Source organism: Monodelphis domestica, chromosome 3 (genome assembly GCF_027887165.1).
Source record: "Monodelphis domestica isolate mMonDom1 chromosome 3, mMonDom1.pri, whole genome shotgun sequence".
In the NCBI taxonomy this organism is placed as follows: domain Eukaryota; kingdom Metazoa; phylum Chordata; class Mammalia; order Didelphimorphia; family Didelphidae; genus Monodelphis; species Monodelphis domestica.
The window spans coordinates 241502365-241517613 of NC_077229.1; the positions used below are offsets into that span (position 1 = coordinate 241502365).

At 35.2% G+C, this 15249-nt stretch overlaps 1 protein-coding gene across 1 annotated transcript in view; it reads right to left on the bottom strand.

Annotated features, from left to right (window-relative positions):
- Window positions 1-710: 710 nt before the first annotated feature.
- Window positions 711-15249, bottom strand: part of SOCS6 (suppressor of cytokine signaling 6) — a 69931-nt gene continuing 55392 nt past the window's right edge. The window contains exon 2 of the mRNA XM_007487784.3: window positions 711-6506. Within this exon, the coding sequence (XP_007487846.1) occupies window positions 4782-6389 (1608 nt within the window). The 5' untranslated portion in view covers window positions 6390-6506 and the 3' untranslated portion in view covers window positions 711-4781. The remainder of the gene's footprint in view (window positions 6507-15249) is intronic.

Genomic DNA, 15249 nt, shown 5'->3' on the forward strand with positions numbered 1-15249 from the left:
ATATTTTCAATTTATTTTTCCTTTATAAGAGGTAACAAAATGTTTTGAAAGTTCAATTTAAAATGTAAGTATGGGGGGGGGGGGGGGGAGCTAGGTGGCTCAGTGAGTAAAGAACCAGGCCTAGAGGAGAGCCTGGGTTCAAATCTGACCTCAGACACTTCCAAGCTGTGTGGCCCTGGGCCGGTCACTTCACCGCAATTCTCTTTCCCTTGCCACTCTTCTGCCTTAGAACCAATACTCAGTATTGATTTTTAAGATGGAACCTAAAGGTTTAAAAAATACATAATTATGAAAAAAGGCAATAATAAGCTTTGTTGTTGTTCAATTGTGTCCAACTCTTCATGATCACATGGACCACAGAATGCTGATATTGCACATGGGTTTTATTTGGCAAAGATACAAGAGTAGTTTGCCTTGTCCAGGTTCACAGAGATTGTAAGTGTCTGAGGAAGTGCTTGAATTGAGGTCTTTCTGACTCCAGGCCAAGTGCTCTGTCCACTAAGCCATCCAGCTGCCATAATTAGCTTACTTATGTTGAATTATGTTTTTATTTTTCTATACAAATTAATAAATAAAAACATAGTTGAATTCATCTCCTGACTGTAAATTTCCTGATCAGGACACATTCAGAAATAATTTGGGCAACCACACAAATTAAATTCAAAATTTCCTTCATTCAGATGATTAAATATAGAATACTAAGCAGACTATTTTGTGAATGAAATTTTTATTTACACATTGTATCTATAAGCAGATACATAAGTTCTTATACAATTATTTTCCAAAAATGTGCAAGAAATTACTATAATTTTGTTTACAAACCAAAACACATATTAAAATCAATGGACTTTGGATAATTCTCATTCTATGGTGTGCTTAGTACAAATGGTACACACCTGATTTGAAACATACAGAAAAGTGTAAACTACAGCAATCTGGATTGCAAGTATTAATTTCATGGCACTCCATCACCACTATAAAATTTCTTTAACCCAACATGTATACTTAATACAAAATTCTATAAGAATTTTTCATGATCTGTGGGTGTAGAGTCTGGAACACTTTTCAGATAGAGCAACTACACAACATTTTCCCATGTTATGATTAACTATTAATAAAAAGGATGTTTATAAAAACATTCTTTACAGGATTAAAAAAGTATTAAAAGAAACCAAATTTGCGATTACTACCGTACCAATGATTTTAGTTTAGGATTTAAAAGTTATTCCTGGAACAGGGGATTGTTCCTTATTAGTGTATTCACCAATACTATCTATTGCTGGTAGTGTAATTCCATTTTCAAATTCATAATTCACATACTATGAAATGCAGTTAGGATTAAAATAAAAATTATTCTTCTGAATCAGTCATAAAGTAATATCTCTTATTATGAAAACTATGAAATATACAATATTTTAAAATTGGTATTTCTGAAAGCAGTGATCTTAAGAAAAATATTTAGACTTTTGTGGCACCAGCAAAATTGAGACATTGCATATTCATTCCCTACTTAAGACTTTACTAATTTCCATCCTGTTTTAATAATACTGGCTCAGCAATTATAAAGTAATGTTTAATGTATAATTTACAGTATTCATCATATTCCAATAAGTTAGCCTTTTGGCACATTATTTTCTTTAAGAGCAAGATGGTTGATGTAAATGGCTGGTTCAAAATTCTAGATCAAAATTATTTTACTTTTAATAATCATTTCCTAATCCAAGAGTTTGCCTTCTAAACTTTAAGAGTATTGCACCAGAATAAGAAAATTTTTTCCTTTGTGGTTTGTTTTTAAAGATATTTTCAAGTACTTTAAATGGCATTCTGTTATTCTTCATTTTTCATAGTAATGTACTATAAGTCTGAGAATAGCTTTTGTCATTTCACATGTTTTGTGAAGATACACTTTTCCTCATTTTTTATTACTGGCAAAAGCAGACACAACTTTCCTATTTACTTCCTTCTCATAAGCAAGTTTTGTTGGCATAAATTTGGACTATGCTTATATGACACACAAGTCATCATTTAATACAGTCCTCCAAAAGTCAGTCAATGTGTGTGGTCAGTAAAACTGCATCATGCAAGCCCAATAATTGGGTGACTGATGGCTTTATCTTACCATTTTCAACCAGCCTCCTTTATTTAACATCACAGACACAACCTTCTTAGTTATATTGTGCTACCTCAAGCTACAATGACTGAACAGCTGCAATGCACTCATCTCCATGTTTATGATTACACATTAATTTCTTGGCACATGTTTTTAATTTTATGGGTAGGTTACAGTAATTTCAAATTAGGACAGCTTTAAGGATAAAACTACTTTAAAATATTCTTTTATATTAAGGACACATGTGAAAGCACATCAACAAGTGGCAATATGAATCAGAAGACTATTACTACTTGTCTTCCAAAAACACAAAGGAGGACTATAAAACATTCAGGTAAATCAAGCCAAAACAACAACACTGAATGCAGAATTCAATGACCACATCTTAAACAGAGTAAAATATATGAAATCATTTCAAAATGCAGACGTTTGACTATGATCGAAATTATTCCATGTAACCAAATTGAAATACAAGAGTGGTCCAAAAGTTACTGGGTACATCTGCTGAGGGGGTCTAATCTTTGTGGCAAGATGGGAAAATGTTTATTTAAGAGGAAGGCATTGTCAATATTTCTCTAAAGAATTTCTCTGCATTATTTCTCCAATAAAGCCAACCATCAACAGGAATTCAGCATGTGGCCTTTTGCATCAATTAAAATGTGATGTTTAAAAACCAGTCCCTGGGGAGAAAACAATCCACCATAATAGTATTTTGCATAATTTCAATATCATTTTATCACTCTTAATTCCAGTGGCTAATAGTGAACATCTGAATTACAATTAATTCAATTTTATTAAGTGAAAAACAATTTAAAGAAAATTAAAGAGGCTTCTTCCCAAAAGGGTACGATACCACAAAAATGAAATACTATCCTTCTCTCCCTCCAAGTAAAAGCCAAATAGCATGGTGCCTTTTCTGGGTAAAATCTTTGCCAGTTCTGATTCTCCAAAAGCAAAGAAAAAAATCAGGATAAATAGATGACTAACAAAGTCAGTAAGTTCTACAAGTAAATGGGAATAGGAGGAAGAAAAATGATAGCTTAATACCAAGAGAAAAGCCTCCAAGTCTTCATCTGATAATGCATTGTTTTCCTTTAAAAAGCTTTTTAACTTGGAAAAGAAATTAAGTTTATTTTAAGCAATTCCAGAACAGTATATTATAACACCAAATAATGATAAAACAAAAGTCATTACAAATTGAAGGAAAAAGAATAGGAAGGGAAAGAAATTCTCATCATTACTGATTAAGAATAATGAAAATTTTTTGATTTGCTATGAATTGGACATTAAAGCATCTATGAAGAAAGGGATGAACTTCTCAAAGTAAAATATAACTACATAAAATAATTAAGTACTGGTCTTCTTTAAACAAAATGTATAATTTCATATCAGAGTAGTATAGGGTCTAAGAGAAAAAAAATTGACTTACTAGCAAATGCTACTTAAATTCTTTGAGCCCAGATTGCTGAATTTATAAAACACTTTCCAAATGGAAATAAAAATGGGGAAGCATTAGGACCTCAGTACTCCTGACAAGGGCTTGCTAATTCTTAAATACATACACTCCACCCTTCCCACAGAGTTTATCATCTAATGAAATTCTGTGTAAATCAAGCACCGTTCCACAATTACATGTGAAAAAAATATTTCTCTACAAAATGGTACATTAAAATTTTTTTTATCACTTTTAGAGTTGAAATAGAATCAAATTAACAAGAATAATTGGTGTAATCAAGTTCTGACCAAGAAAATGTCAAACAAATTAAATTATATATAAAACATTTTTATCAGAGGCCAATGTAGGTAACATAAAAATGGATGCTGGCAAAGACTATACTATGTAATCTATTATTATGCAGTATTTCTTCTTTCAATAGATCTACTTTCATAGTGAAGTTTGTTATGCCAATTTGTGCCCATGTTTAAGTAAGGAGAGGCTGCATGTTCTGTATTAGTAATTACATATTTTTCAAGATTTTTAAAAGGAATGCCATTTTTGACAAGACAGGCAAACCATAAGTTGAAGATGGAAGCAATTAAGTATTCAACTTTTTGGAACCAAAAGATAAATAAAAACTCAGAGATAATTAACAAAAAAAATGACTGTTTCAAAAGATGCTGCATTATTATGTTTCATTTACCTTAAAACTTTTATAATTTTATACATTCCAAATTAAGAGTACTTTTTAAGAATATAATATATTCTGAGATACCAATTTTCATTTTTTTGGTACTGGTTTCTTGAAGACTATCTTTTGAACATGGGTCATTTTAAAAAGACAAGTGACAAGTTTCATTCAACTTTACTTATGGTTGAATACACATGAAATGTGCTTTTTAATGCATAAAAATCACAGTGGATAGCAGCAAAGGATTTGGGGGAAACTAAGGATAATCTGATAATTCACATTGTGATTATTCTGCACATTGATGAAAGATTTCACACTTCTAATAACCTCAAGATTTTTCCTTTTAAAAGAAAAAAATAAATCTAAGACACCTTGCCAACACCGCCCCATACCCAAACAAAACAAATGCATACTCTTGTTTACACATAAAACTGAAATAGTTATGGCAGCAAAAGATTTTGATAGCAATGAAAGTTTGTAAACTGTATTTCAATCTCTTTTTCTTGTTCCCAAAGTGCAAGATGCAAGATTCCCATAAACTTTCAGTAGTGCTTCTCTTGTAAATAATCCTTCATTTTGTTTGGCAAAGGCAGTTTTTGAATCAAGTCTATTCTGGTGTACTGACGTATTACAAAACGACATAGGTACTGCAATGAACGCACCTGCATGAACCGTGATACAGGATTGGTCAGTCTGACAGGGTAGGTTGCAGATCCAGGCAACCGAGACCGTGAATAGCAAAAAGCTCCATTTTCAGAGTCCCTGATTGAATGTTCAATTAGATCAACTATAGAAGTATGCCCTTCTACATCTGGTTGTTCATAAAAGCTAAATCTACCATTTGAGTGTTCAATTCTAGTGTGAAGTGTTTTACCATGGGAGCGAAAGCTCAAGCTTAAAAGGTAACGGTCATCAGAACTATCACGAACAAGAAAAGAACCATCAGGCACATTTGCCAATTTTCCTTCTGCTTCCCATCGTGTAATTGGTCCCCAGTACCATCCTTGTTTTGCAAGTTTTTTCAGTTCCTCTGTAAGACTTGTCACAACCATAGGGCCACTATTTTGCACAGAGTCGTAAACTCTTCCAACTCCAGGAGCAGTGTTAGGATCAAAATTCAAATGGCAACGCATACTTTCAGACACATGTGTATCTGTGCCATTCAGTCCACTAAAGTTCCTTTGGATTTGATTATTCTGCATTGGAGGTAGCAATGGTGAGAGTGGAGGGACATCACTATGATTCACTCTTGGGCTTTGCAACATGACTCCCGTGGTGCCAATCAACAAGCCGTTAACTGCCTGATCCACGAAGATATCTGGGGCAACTACTATGTCCTGATCTACTTGGCTCTCATCCTCATGGAATGAGTTCCTTCCTACCTGAGAAGGAACAGTTGACACTTCCATGGGAGAAGAACTGTCCAGACAATAACTACGTGATCCTTCCAAAGGATACATTCCCTCATCTAAAGGCACAGTATACTGAATGTAGTCCTGAGGCATAAGTCCAATAACTACAGGCACATGTTCATCGATGTGAAGATGCAGGTCTCCATTTTGAGATTCTGTACTTTTTAATGCACTGTTTTGTTCTTGGAACACACTGTCAGACTGCAAATCATGAAAATCTTTTCGAACACCATTCAGTGCTGGGCTTGGATTGGAGGAGTGAACCAAAGCCTTGACTCTTACTTCCATCTTGATACAGGTCTCCTCTGAGTTTGTGGGACGAAGAGGCCATGGAGTAGGACTATAGTGATGATTACGAAGGGATGTTGACCTTAATGGTCTTTGAGCTCTTACATCTTTAAAGACTATTGGAGCAGATGAAGAGGAGAAGGTATCCTCATCTGCTGAGTTCACAGATGGTGGGCTGCCCTTGCCTTTTTGCTTTTGTTTTGCTGAAAGTCGCCTTTTTAATGTACCCATTAAGCTTTCACTTTTGGATCGATTTTTTCCACTTTTCTCATCTTCACTGTTGATTTCACAGCTGGCCAAATCTTTACCATAGCAGCTACTAAACAAGGAATCATCTTTTCCAAAGTCAGTGGTTAGCGATGGTTGTTGAACCACCACAAAATCATTCTCTTCCTTACTTTTATTCAAGTTGAAAGACTTCCGAAAGGTCTTAAGACTGATTTTCTTCATTATGACTGGTTACCAAAAACAGTTGATCAATTACTTCCTGATATGCTCTTCCCAAAATATATAATAATACTCTGTTCATATGTTTTCTTGGCTTCATTTAACCTTCAGGGCCATTTCCTTTAAAAAAAAAAAAAGGTAGTTAATTTCACAGAAGTTAGCCATTCCCCTAATTTTTCTGACCACCATTATTCATTTTTTAATGGTCTACTAAGAAGCCTCTTATGTATGTGAGTGAGAAGTCCCCTACCCCTTTTATGAGGATCAGACTTTAATGTTAGCAGTAATCATAATTGTGATTTTATGATAATTAAATACTGTTAGCATAAGTAGATTAACATTATAATGCTCCTTAGGAGTTTGGTACTGTTTTTAGTATTATTTTAGTATAAATTTTAAGGTCTGAATTAAGTAAATAACTATTTTAATATAATCATTGTTAGCATAAGCCTCAGTTTTATCTAATCATTGTTACTCATCATTTAGTGAATATGATCTTGAACTTGTAACCTAGCCTTCTGAGCATTATTCAGCCTTAATCATATGACTGTCTTTTCACTCAGATTGAGGTTCAGGATCTCCCCTCCATCCTGGTATACTGATCATCTTAGACACATGATGATCTTTCCTGATGTAGGGTTTAGCACCCTTACACCACTGTATATCATCTCCTCTACTGTAATGTGAAGGGGGAGTGTTTAGGCAGTCACAATGCATTCCGCAGCTATCAAAGTCTAATGACTGGTATCATGAGTTATTTTTATTCTCATTATTTTTTAAATGGTATATAAGTTGTGCTAGTCTTTGGGGTATAAAGGAGGCCCTCTTATGAGTCTTTGGTCTTGACCAAGTCTGGCTTTATTGTGAGACTGGTCCTCTCTCAATAAACCTATTTCTTTTTGGCTTGGAAATTTTGTTTCTCTTATTTACATTTCTGCTAATAGAATTTTCCCCACAATGTGTATTTAGTACTTCACAGAGCAAATTCTATTCTATTTCCTATTTCAGGGTTGTAGTGAGGATGAAATGATAATATCTTTAAAGTGCTTTGCAAACTTTAAAGCAGTATATGTAAACACTAGTCATTCATTGTTATACAATTTGGTTTTTTTATACATCTTATATTTACCCATTCAGCTTAAACAATTTTTCATCTTCCTCTATTCACTCATTAATTGAAAAATAAAATCCTTTTTCTTCCATCAACATGGAATCTAGAAACCCCGAACTTGTAGCCTTGTAAGATCTGATGAACCCCTTCCAAGTTTCAGGACTAGATTTTGTAAGTTGGAGACCCCAAAGTTGTACTTCTTCCCTGTTCCCATGAGAATCCCAGGCTAGCAATTTCAGACTGCATAATGGACCCTCAGGTGAATAACACTCCACTTCAGATGGGGACTAAACCCAAGCCAAAGCCTAGTGACTCTTTGGTGCAGTAGATGGTGTGTCAGTCTCAAAAGTTGAAGGTCCTGAGTTCGCTCCTCAGAAGCAGGGTGTGATATACTGGGAGAGGCTTCTGGAAACTAGAAGAGTCTTTCTACTGTGCTTTGTGGCCACATATAAAATCTTCATGAAAAATAATGTAGGGTGGCTCAGTGGATTGAGAACCAGGCCCAGAGACTGAGGTGAGATGTTCAAAATCTGGCTTCAGACACTGCCTAGCTGTATGGCCCTGGGCACTTCACCCTCATTGCCCAGCCCTTACAGCTCTTCTGCCTTAGAGCCAATACACAATATTGATTCTAAGATGAAAGGTAAAGGGTTTAAAAGAAAAAGGGAAAATGCAATTCTACATTTGGTACTGAAAGTTTAAAATTTAACAATGTTTTTACGAAAATTTCATTTATAAATTTCTTGTATAAGTTATACAACTAACAGCAAATTACCTATTATGTTCCTGAATGCTGGGAGTATCATATAAATATTTGGAAAAATCGTAAGAATTGAAAACCTGGAAAATTAAGTTAAGAATTACACTTATTTATTGTAAAGAGAAAGGACATCAACTAGCATTTATTATGTGCTTTCCATGTGCTAAGTACTCAATAAAGAAAGGAATAGAATAGTCCTTGTTCTCAAGGAGTTCACTAGGGAAGGCAACATGCAAACTCTAAAAAGAAGCTTAATATATACAAGATGAGCTAGAGATAATCAAGAGTGGGAAAGCATAATCATTAAAAAGAATCAGGAAAAGCTTCGTATAAAAGGTAGAACTTAAGGGGAGACTTGAAGGAATTCAGGGAAGCCAAGAGGTAAAGACAGAGCACACAAGTGAAAATGGTATGTGAGTAAAAGCACAGGAGCCAGCTTCACTGGACTAGAGTATGGAGAAGAAAGTATATATATATAAGAAGACTGGAAAGGTAGGAAGGAATTAGGCTAAATAGGATTTTAAAAGCAAAAAATATTTTTCTTTTAAATTTGATTTGATACAATAAATAGGAAGCCACTGGAGTTTATGGAATGGGGAGTGTTGCTGACAGGGTCAGACCCATGCTCAAGGAAAATCATTAAGACAGTTTGAGAATGGATTAGAGCAGGAACAGGAAGATATTTTTACCCAAGGAAAAGAAGAGGCAGCTATCAGAGCCAGGAGCCAAAGACACTATACAGAATCTGAACCCTGGTGCCTGGAGATAGTATCTCTGGGAGGATTACAGTTATATAGTAAGTGACAAGAACCCCAGAGGCTGTTCTCTACCTCACTTCCTGCATCTCACATAAACCAAAGGTAGCTCAAGCTTGGCTTAGGACGGGGTGGGGGGGGGGGGGCGGCCGTTAGTTGTTTCTGATTTGTCATTAGCTAGCACATGCCTTGTAGTGTGGGTGTGCACATTCCTGGGTGCTAGACCAAGCAAGGTGGAGGAAATTTAAAAATCACACAGTGCTAGATGATTCTCCAAAGAATAATTGAACTTGGGGATCTTTTATACCTTTTGGGGAATGAGGTACAGCAAACATGTATTGATGGGTTGCAAGCAGACTTGGGAAAGAGGTTGCAGCCAGCAGCTGGGGTATCAGGGAGTGATACAATGTATACAAAAAGAAAAGGGTCAAGTCAGGGGCTGGGCTACCTGGAAGAAACTTTAATACAAAGAGAGAAGCTACTGAGACAAAAAAGGGTACTTAAGCATTTAACTATGTCCACTTGTCCCACCCAAACAGGGGTCACCAAACACTTCAAAGTCTATTGTTCAGTCTGAAACAGGTGAGTTTGGGACTTTCTTCCCTTTGAGTTCTCAGGGGGCAAGGGCAAACTTGAAACTTGCAAAACCCCAAACCAACCAAAAAACCCCCCCAAAAACCAAAAACCAGTAGACAGAGCTAGCTAGCTAGGTGGCTAAGTGGATTGAGAGCCACCTCTTGAGACTAGAGGTCCGGGGTTCAAATATGACCCCAGATACTTCCTATTTGTGTGACCCTGGGCAAGTCATTAAAACTCCATTTCCTAGCCCATAACACTCTACTGCCTAATACACAGTATTGAGTCTTAAGACAGACGGTTAAGGGTTTAAAAAAAATATATATATATATATATATAGAACAGAGGTACTCTTGTATATGCTCTTATCTTTTTTTTTTAACAGCTTTACCTAGTTCAATATATACTGAGTGCTCAAGGGTGCTTAGGAAATCATAATTTGTCAAGCTACTTTATCATTTCCACAAATTACATTACAACTGAAACCCAATTTTCAAGGAAAAAACATTAACAGAACTGTGGACAAATTATGGAATAAATCTGAAATTTCACAGATATCTGGAGTTCTCCATGAAGAAACTGGCACAAGCTCTGAAATTTAGTTTTAGAAGGGAGTCTAAGGCAGAGATGTCAGGCCAAAGTCTCCAAAACAGTCATCTAAGCCACATTAAACTGTAACTGGGAAATGCTTACCCAAACAAATAAAAATAGAATAAATCATAGATAATGTTAATTTGTGGTTTTCTAAGAGGTTTTAAAGAAGCCCATAAGGATATATTTCTCTTTCAGTTTTGATAGGACTAGTCCAGAGAGCACTGAAGTGTAAAAAATAACAGGCCTGTAGGTAATATAAGTAATGTGTCAGAAGAAAGACCCTAACTCTGTCTTCCAGATTCCTGGGCAAGCTCTTTATCTGCTATACCTTATTTACTTCTGCCTTCCTAGAGACATGACTCAAAACAAAAACAAACTGCAAGACACAAGAGTTAAGATTAAACTCAAGCAGATTTTTTTCATTCCTACCATATATTAAAAAAAAAAAAGAGGGTAGCAACAAATTGGGAAACAATCTTCATAAAAACCTCTGACAAAGGTTTAATTACTAAAATTTATAAAGAACTAAATCAATTGTACAAAAAATCAAGCCATTCTCCAATTGACAAATGGGCAAGGGACATGAACAGGCAATTCTCGGCCAAAGAAATCAAAACTATTAATAAGCACATGAAAAAGTGCTCTACATCTCTTATAATCAGAGAGATGCAAATCAAAACAACTCTGAGGTATCATCTCACACCTAGCAGATTGGCTAACATGACAGCTATGCAAAGTAATGAATGCTGGAGGGGATGCAAAGTGGGGATACTAATTCATTGCTGGTGGAGTTGTGAATTGATCCAGCCATTCTGGAGGGCAATTTGGAACTATGTCCAAAGGGCGATAAAAGACTGTCTGCCCTTTGATCCAGCCATAGCACTGCTGGGTTTATACACCAAAGAGATAATAAGGAAAAAGACTTGTACAAGAATATTCATAGCTGCGCTCTTTGTGGTGGCCAAAAATTGGAAAATGAGGGGATGCCCTTCAATTGGGGAATGGCTGAACAAATTGTGGTATATGTTGGTGATGGAATACTATTGTGCTAAAAGGAATAATAAAGTGGAGGAATTCCATGGAGACTGGAACAACCTCCAGGAAGTGATGCAGAGCGAAAGGAGCAGAACCAGGAAAACATTATACACAGAGACTGATACATTGTGGTACAATCGAAGGTGATGGACTTCTCCATTAGTATCAATGTAATTTCCCTGAACAATCTGCAGGGATCTAAAAAAAAAATACTACCCACAAGCAGAGGATAAACTGTGGGAGTAAAAACACCGATGAAAAGCAACTGCTTGACTACAGGGTTGGAGGAGATAAGACTGAGGAGAGACTCTAAATGAACACTATAATGCAAATTCCAACAACAGGGAAATGGGTTCGAGTCAAGAACACATGTGATAACCAGTGGAATCATGTGTCGGTTATGGGAGAGGGAAAGGCGGGGGTGGGGGGGGGAAGGGGAGGGGAGGAAAAGAAAACGATCTTTGTTTCCAGTGAATAATGTATGGAAACGACCAAATAAAATGTTTAAAAAAAAAAGAAAAAAAAGAGTAAGAAAATGGTTGTGTTCTGGATCTACTAAAACTTTAAATATCTGAAGGTCAAAATCATAATGGATCAGTGAGATATTTTCAAAGTGAGAAGCATTACCTTTAAGGCTATAATTTTTTACAAAAACTACAGTACTTCTAATCCCCCAATTAAACTTTTAAAAACAGATAAATTGTAGCATAAAGAAAAATCTGCCACCATAGTCATAACAATATTTGTTAATGCTTTTCCCCTAACACAGTTCATTGAAACAGTCACTTAAAATTTAGCCATGTAGTAATTATGTTTATTCCTTTCCAAAGAAATGAGAAGTTAAAAAGTATATTTCTTATATACAACAGTTACTATCTGGATAGTAGTTTATAATTTACAAATGCTACACCTCTCAATTCACCTGCAAAATCAAAGTTTAATACTTTTTAAATGATTCATAACATTATTTGGTACTATTGTATATTTTTAGTTTGATAGAATTTAACAACTTTTTTTTTGCTATATGCAAGCTTTATAAGCAGGTACCAAGACTCCTTTGGTGGCAATTAACATTTAAAGAAAACAGGTTACCATTTGTGATGCCAACACCTTTTTCTTACATCTCTCCATTAAAGGACCCTTTAAGTTGTGCCAATAATGTTTGCAATTCCATATTATCAGTTTTTCCCACCTCCCTTCCCCATATCCTGACAACAGAAGCAGAACAGTGAACAGAATAACATAAGCATTTTTATTCCAATCTTCACTAGGCTGTTTTTTATTTGCTTTCTTGCTTCCAGAAGTGCCTTATCGCAAACCTTCAAATAAAATCCTATGCAATTTAAATATAATATAGGCAAATCCAGATGTTGCTACTAAAAGTACACCATAAAAGCAGCATATCTATTACTCAAAGATGCAAAAAAGAAGCATTAAATAATACCAGAGTATGCAGAAAAACTTAAAAAGTAGAGCCCAGGAAACTGCTGATTATCAAGCTACAGGTAAATCTCTAATTTTTGTTATCCTAACATCATATATTTTCCTTGAAAAGGAAGGTTCCTGTTTTAACAAGCACATTTATAATGCCCTGTCCTAATGAAAAAACTCATTTTCCATGTCATAGTGGTCTGCTCACATACATAATTTGCAGATGTGAATATAAGAGATTCTAGTTGAATTAAAAATTCCTAAAATAGAAGATACTTTCATTAGTCTGACCACCAATTTATATAATGAAGAACTCCTTTTGGTACAGTTCTTAAAAAACATTAAATATATGAATATTTAGATAATGTTAAACATTTTAAGTATCTGTTGGCAACATGAGTTTTTATAATTTATTCAGCCATAATTTGTACGGTTTTCCTAGTTCTATTTACTTCAGATTTAAATAACACACATCTATCAAATATCTAAGACTGAATCTGAATTCGAGACTGACTCCAGTTCCAGCACTCTACTTCATCATCTAACTTCTTTCTACTAATATTGTTGTTTTTCTTACTATTCAGTAGTTTCAATTGTTTCCTCTTCTTGACCCCTTTTCAGTTTTTTGGACAAAGATACTATAGTGGTTTGTGGTTTCCTTTTCCAAGCTCTTTTTACAGATAAGGACTGAGGCAAACAAGGTTAAGTGACTTGCCCATGGTGACACAACTAGTTAAGTGTCTGAGACTGTATTTGAACTTCAAAAGATGAGTCTTCCTGACTTCAGACCTGGCATTCTAAACACTGCATCATTTAGCTGCCCCACCACTGATGCAGTCATTGTTTATATTGTTTCATGGTTTTGCTTGCTTTACTTTATCTCTGAACCACATTTCTAACTGCCCATTTGACCACAACATATCCAACAGCACTTCAAATTCATTATGTGCAAAATCACTCATCATTGTTCTTACTTCTGAATCCATATTTCTGTTAATGGAACCTCCTTTCTCTCCGTAATCAATGCCTTAGTCATTAAAACTTATTACATTCTATTAACTCTTACCTCAGAAATCTCCTTTCTTCACTACTTCCATCTATCTTCTGTTACTATCTTGTGGTTTAAATCTCACTGCAGAGATACCTATTATACTACAGCCTACTAACTCAGCTCCCTACCTCTTAATTCATCCTGAACATGCTGTTAAATCAATCTTTTCAGTACTTAGCTCTCATCATCTTTCTCCCTTACTTAATACTAAAAACAATACCTGGCACTTAAGTAAAACTTGCAAAGTGCTTTGCAAATATTATCTTCTCATCCTCTTGAGAACCTTACAAGGTGGGTGCTATTGTTATCCTCATTTTGCAGATGAGGAAACTGAGGTACCTCAAAGGTGGCACAGCTATTAAAGAGTCTGAAGCTGGATATGAATTCAGGTCTTCATGAATTCAGGTCCACTATGCCACCTAGCTGCTTCAACCTTCAATCATTTCCCATCACCTAACAAATAAAGTCCAACCTCCTTATCTTGGTTTTCAAGACTTTGTATAACCTGGTACCAATCTAACTTTTCCACATTATACCCTTCAAACCATGAACCACCATTCACCCAAACTAATCTACTTTCCTTTCCCCTAAAAAAGTTTCTAACTTTTATTCATACTGTTTATTAAGCTTGCACAACTTAAATTTTTTAAACCTACTTGTCCTTTAAGATTCATGCAAATACAAACTTCTCCATGAAAACCATTTCAATACATATGGGTTACTCAGAAAAATCTTAAAAATACAGTGATACTTCATTTATCTTTAGGTTACTTGACTAGCAACCTCAACTATGAAGAACCCATGAGACCTGTCAGTAGTCAAAATTGACACCACAAAAACTGTCCTAAAGCATATGTATGTTGTCAACTGGGTTTTTGGGTGGGGGCCAAACTTACTAGAGTTCCTTGAGAACTCACCCATTTCAGACTGAACAACAGACCTTAAAGTAATTAATGGTCCCAGTTCCGGTGGAACCAGTAGACAAGATCAAATATTAAGTACCCTTTTAGTATTAAAAGTTTCCTCCATTGTATCAGATTCATTCCCAAGAAGACCAACACCTGTGTAGGAACCATCCTTTTAACATCTACTGTAGTAGTCCACTTCTATATACCTTAGCCTCTGGCTTCAGCCTCTTTCCCAAGCCTGCTTACAATCTGTCAGTGGAGGTTTGATCTGGCATTACCCCAAAGGAATATAAGATCCCCAAGTTCTAACATTCTTTGGAGAATTCTCTATCATGCTGATCCTCCCAGAGATATTGTCCCCAAAGCCCACATGGTCTTTAGTTTGTATCCTCTTTATTCCTTGATTTCTAATCATTTAATAAACCTCATAAAATATAATATTTCTATTATCACAGATTAAAATTTTAATTTTTACAGTAGTGGCCAATTATTATGGATCTCTCTCTTTCCTGATCAAAGACTTGGTTTTTATGACTACTTTAGTAGTTCTGTGTTTGTCCAAGTTGACAATATCATTCACAGAAAACTTCCTAATTTCCTCATTCAGAGTCCATTCATTTTTTTTCTACATAAAATAGTACA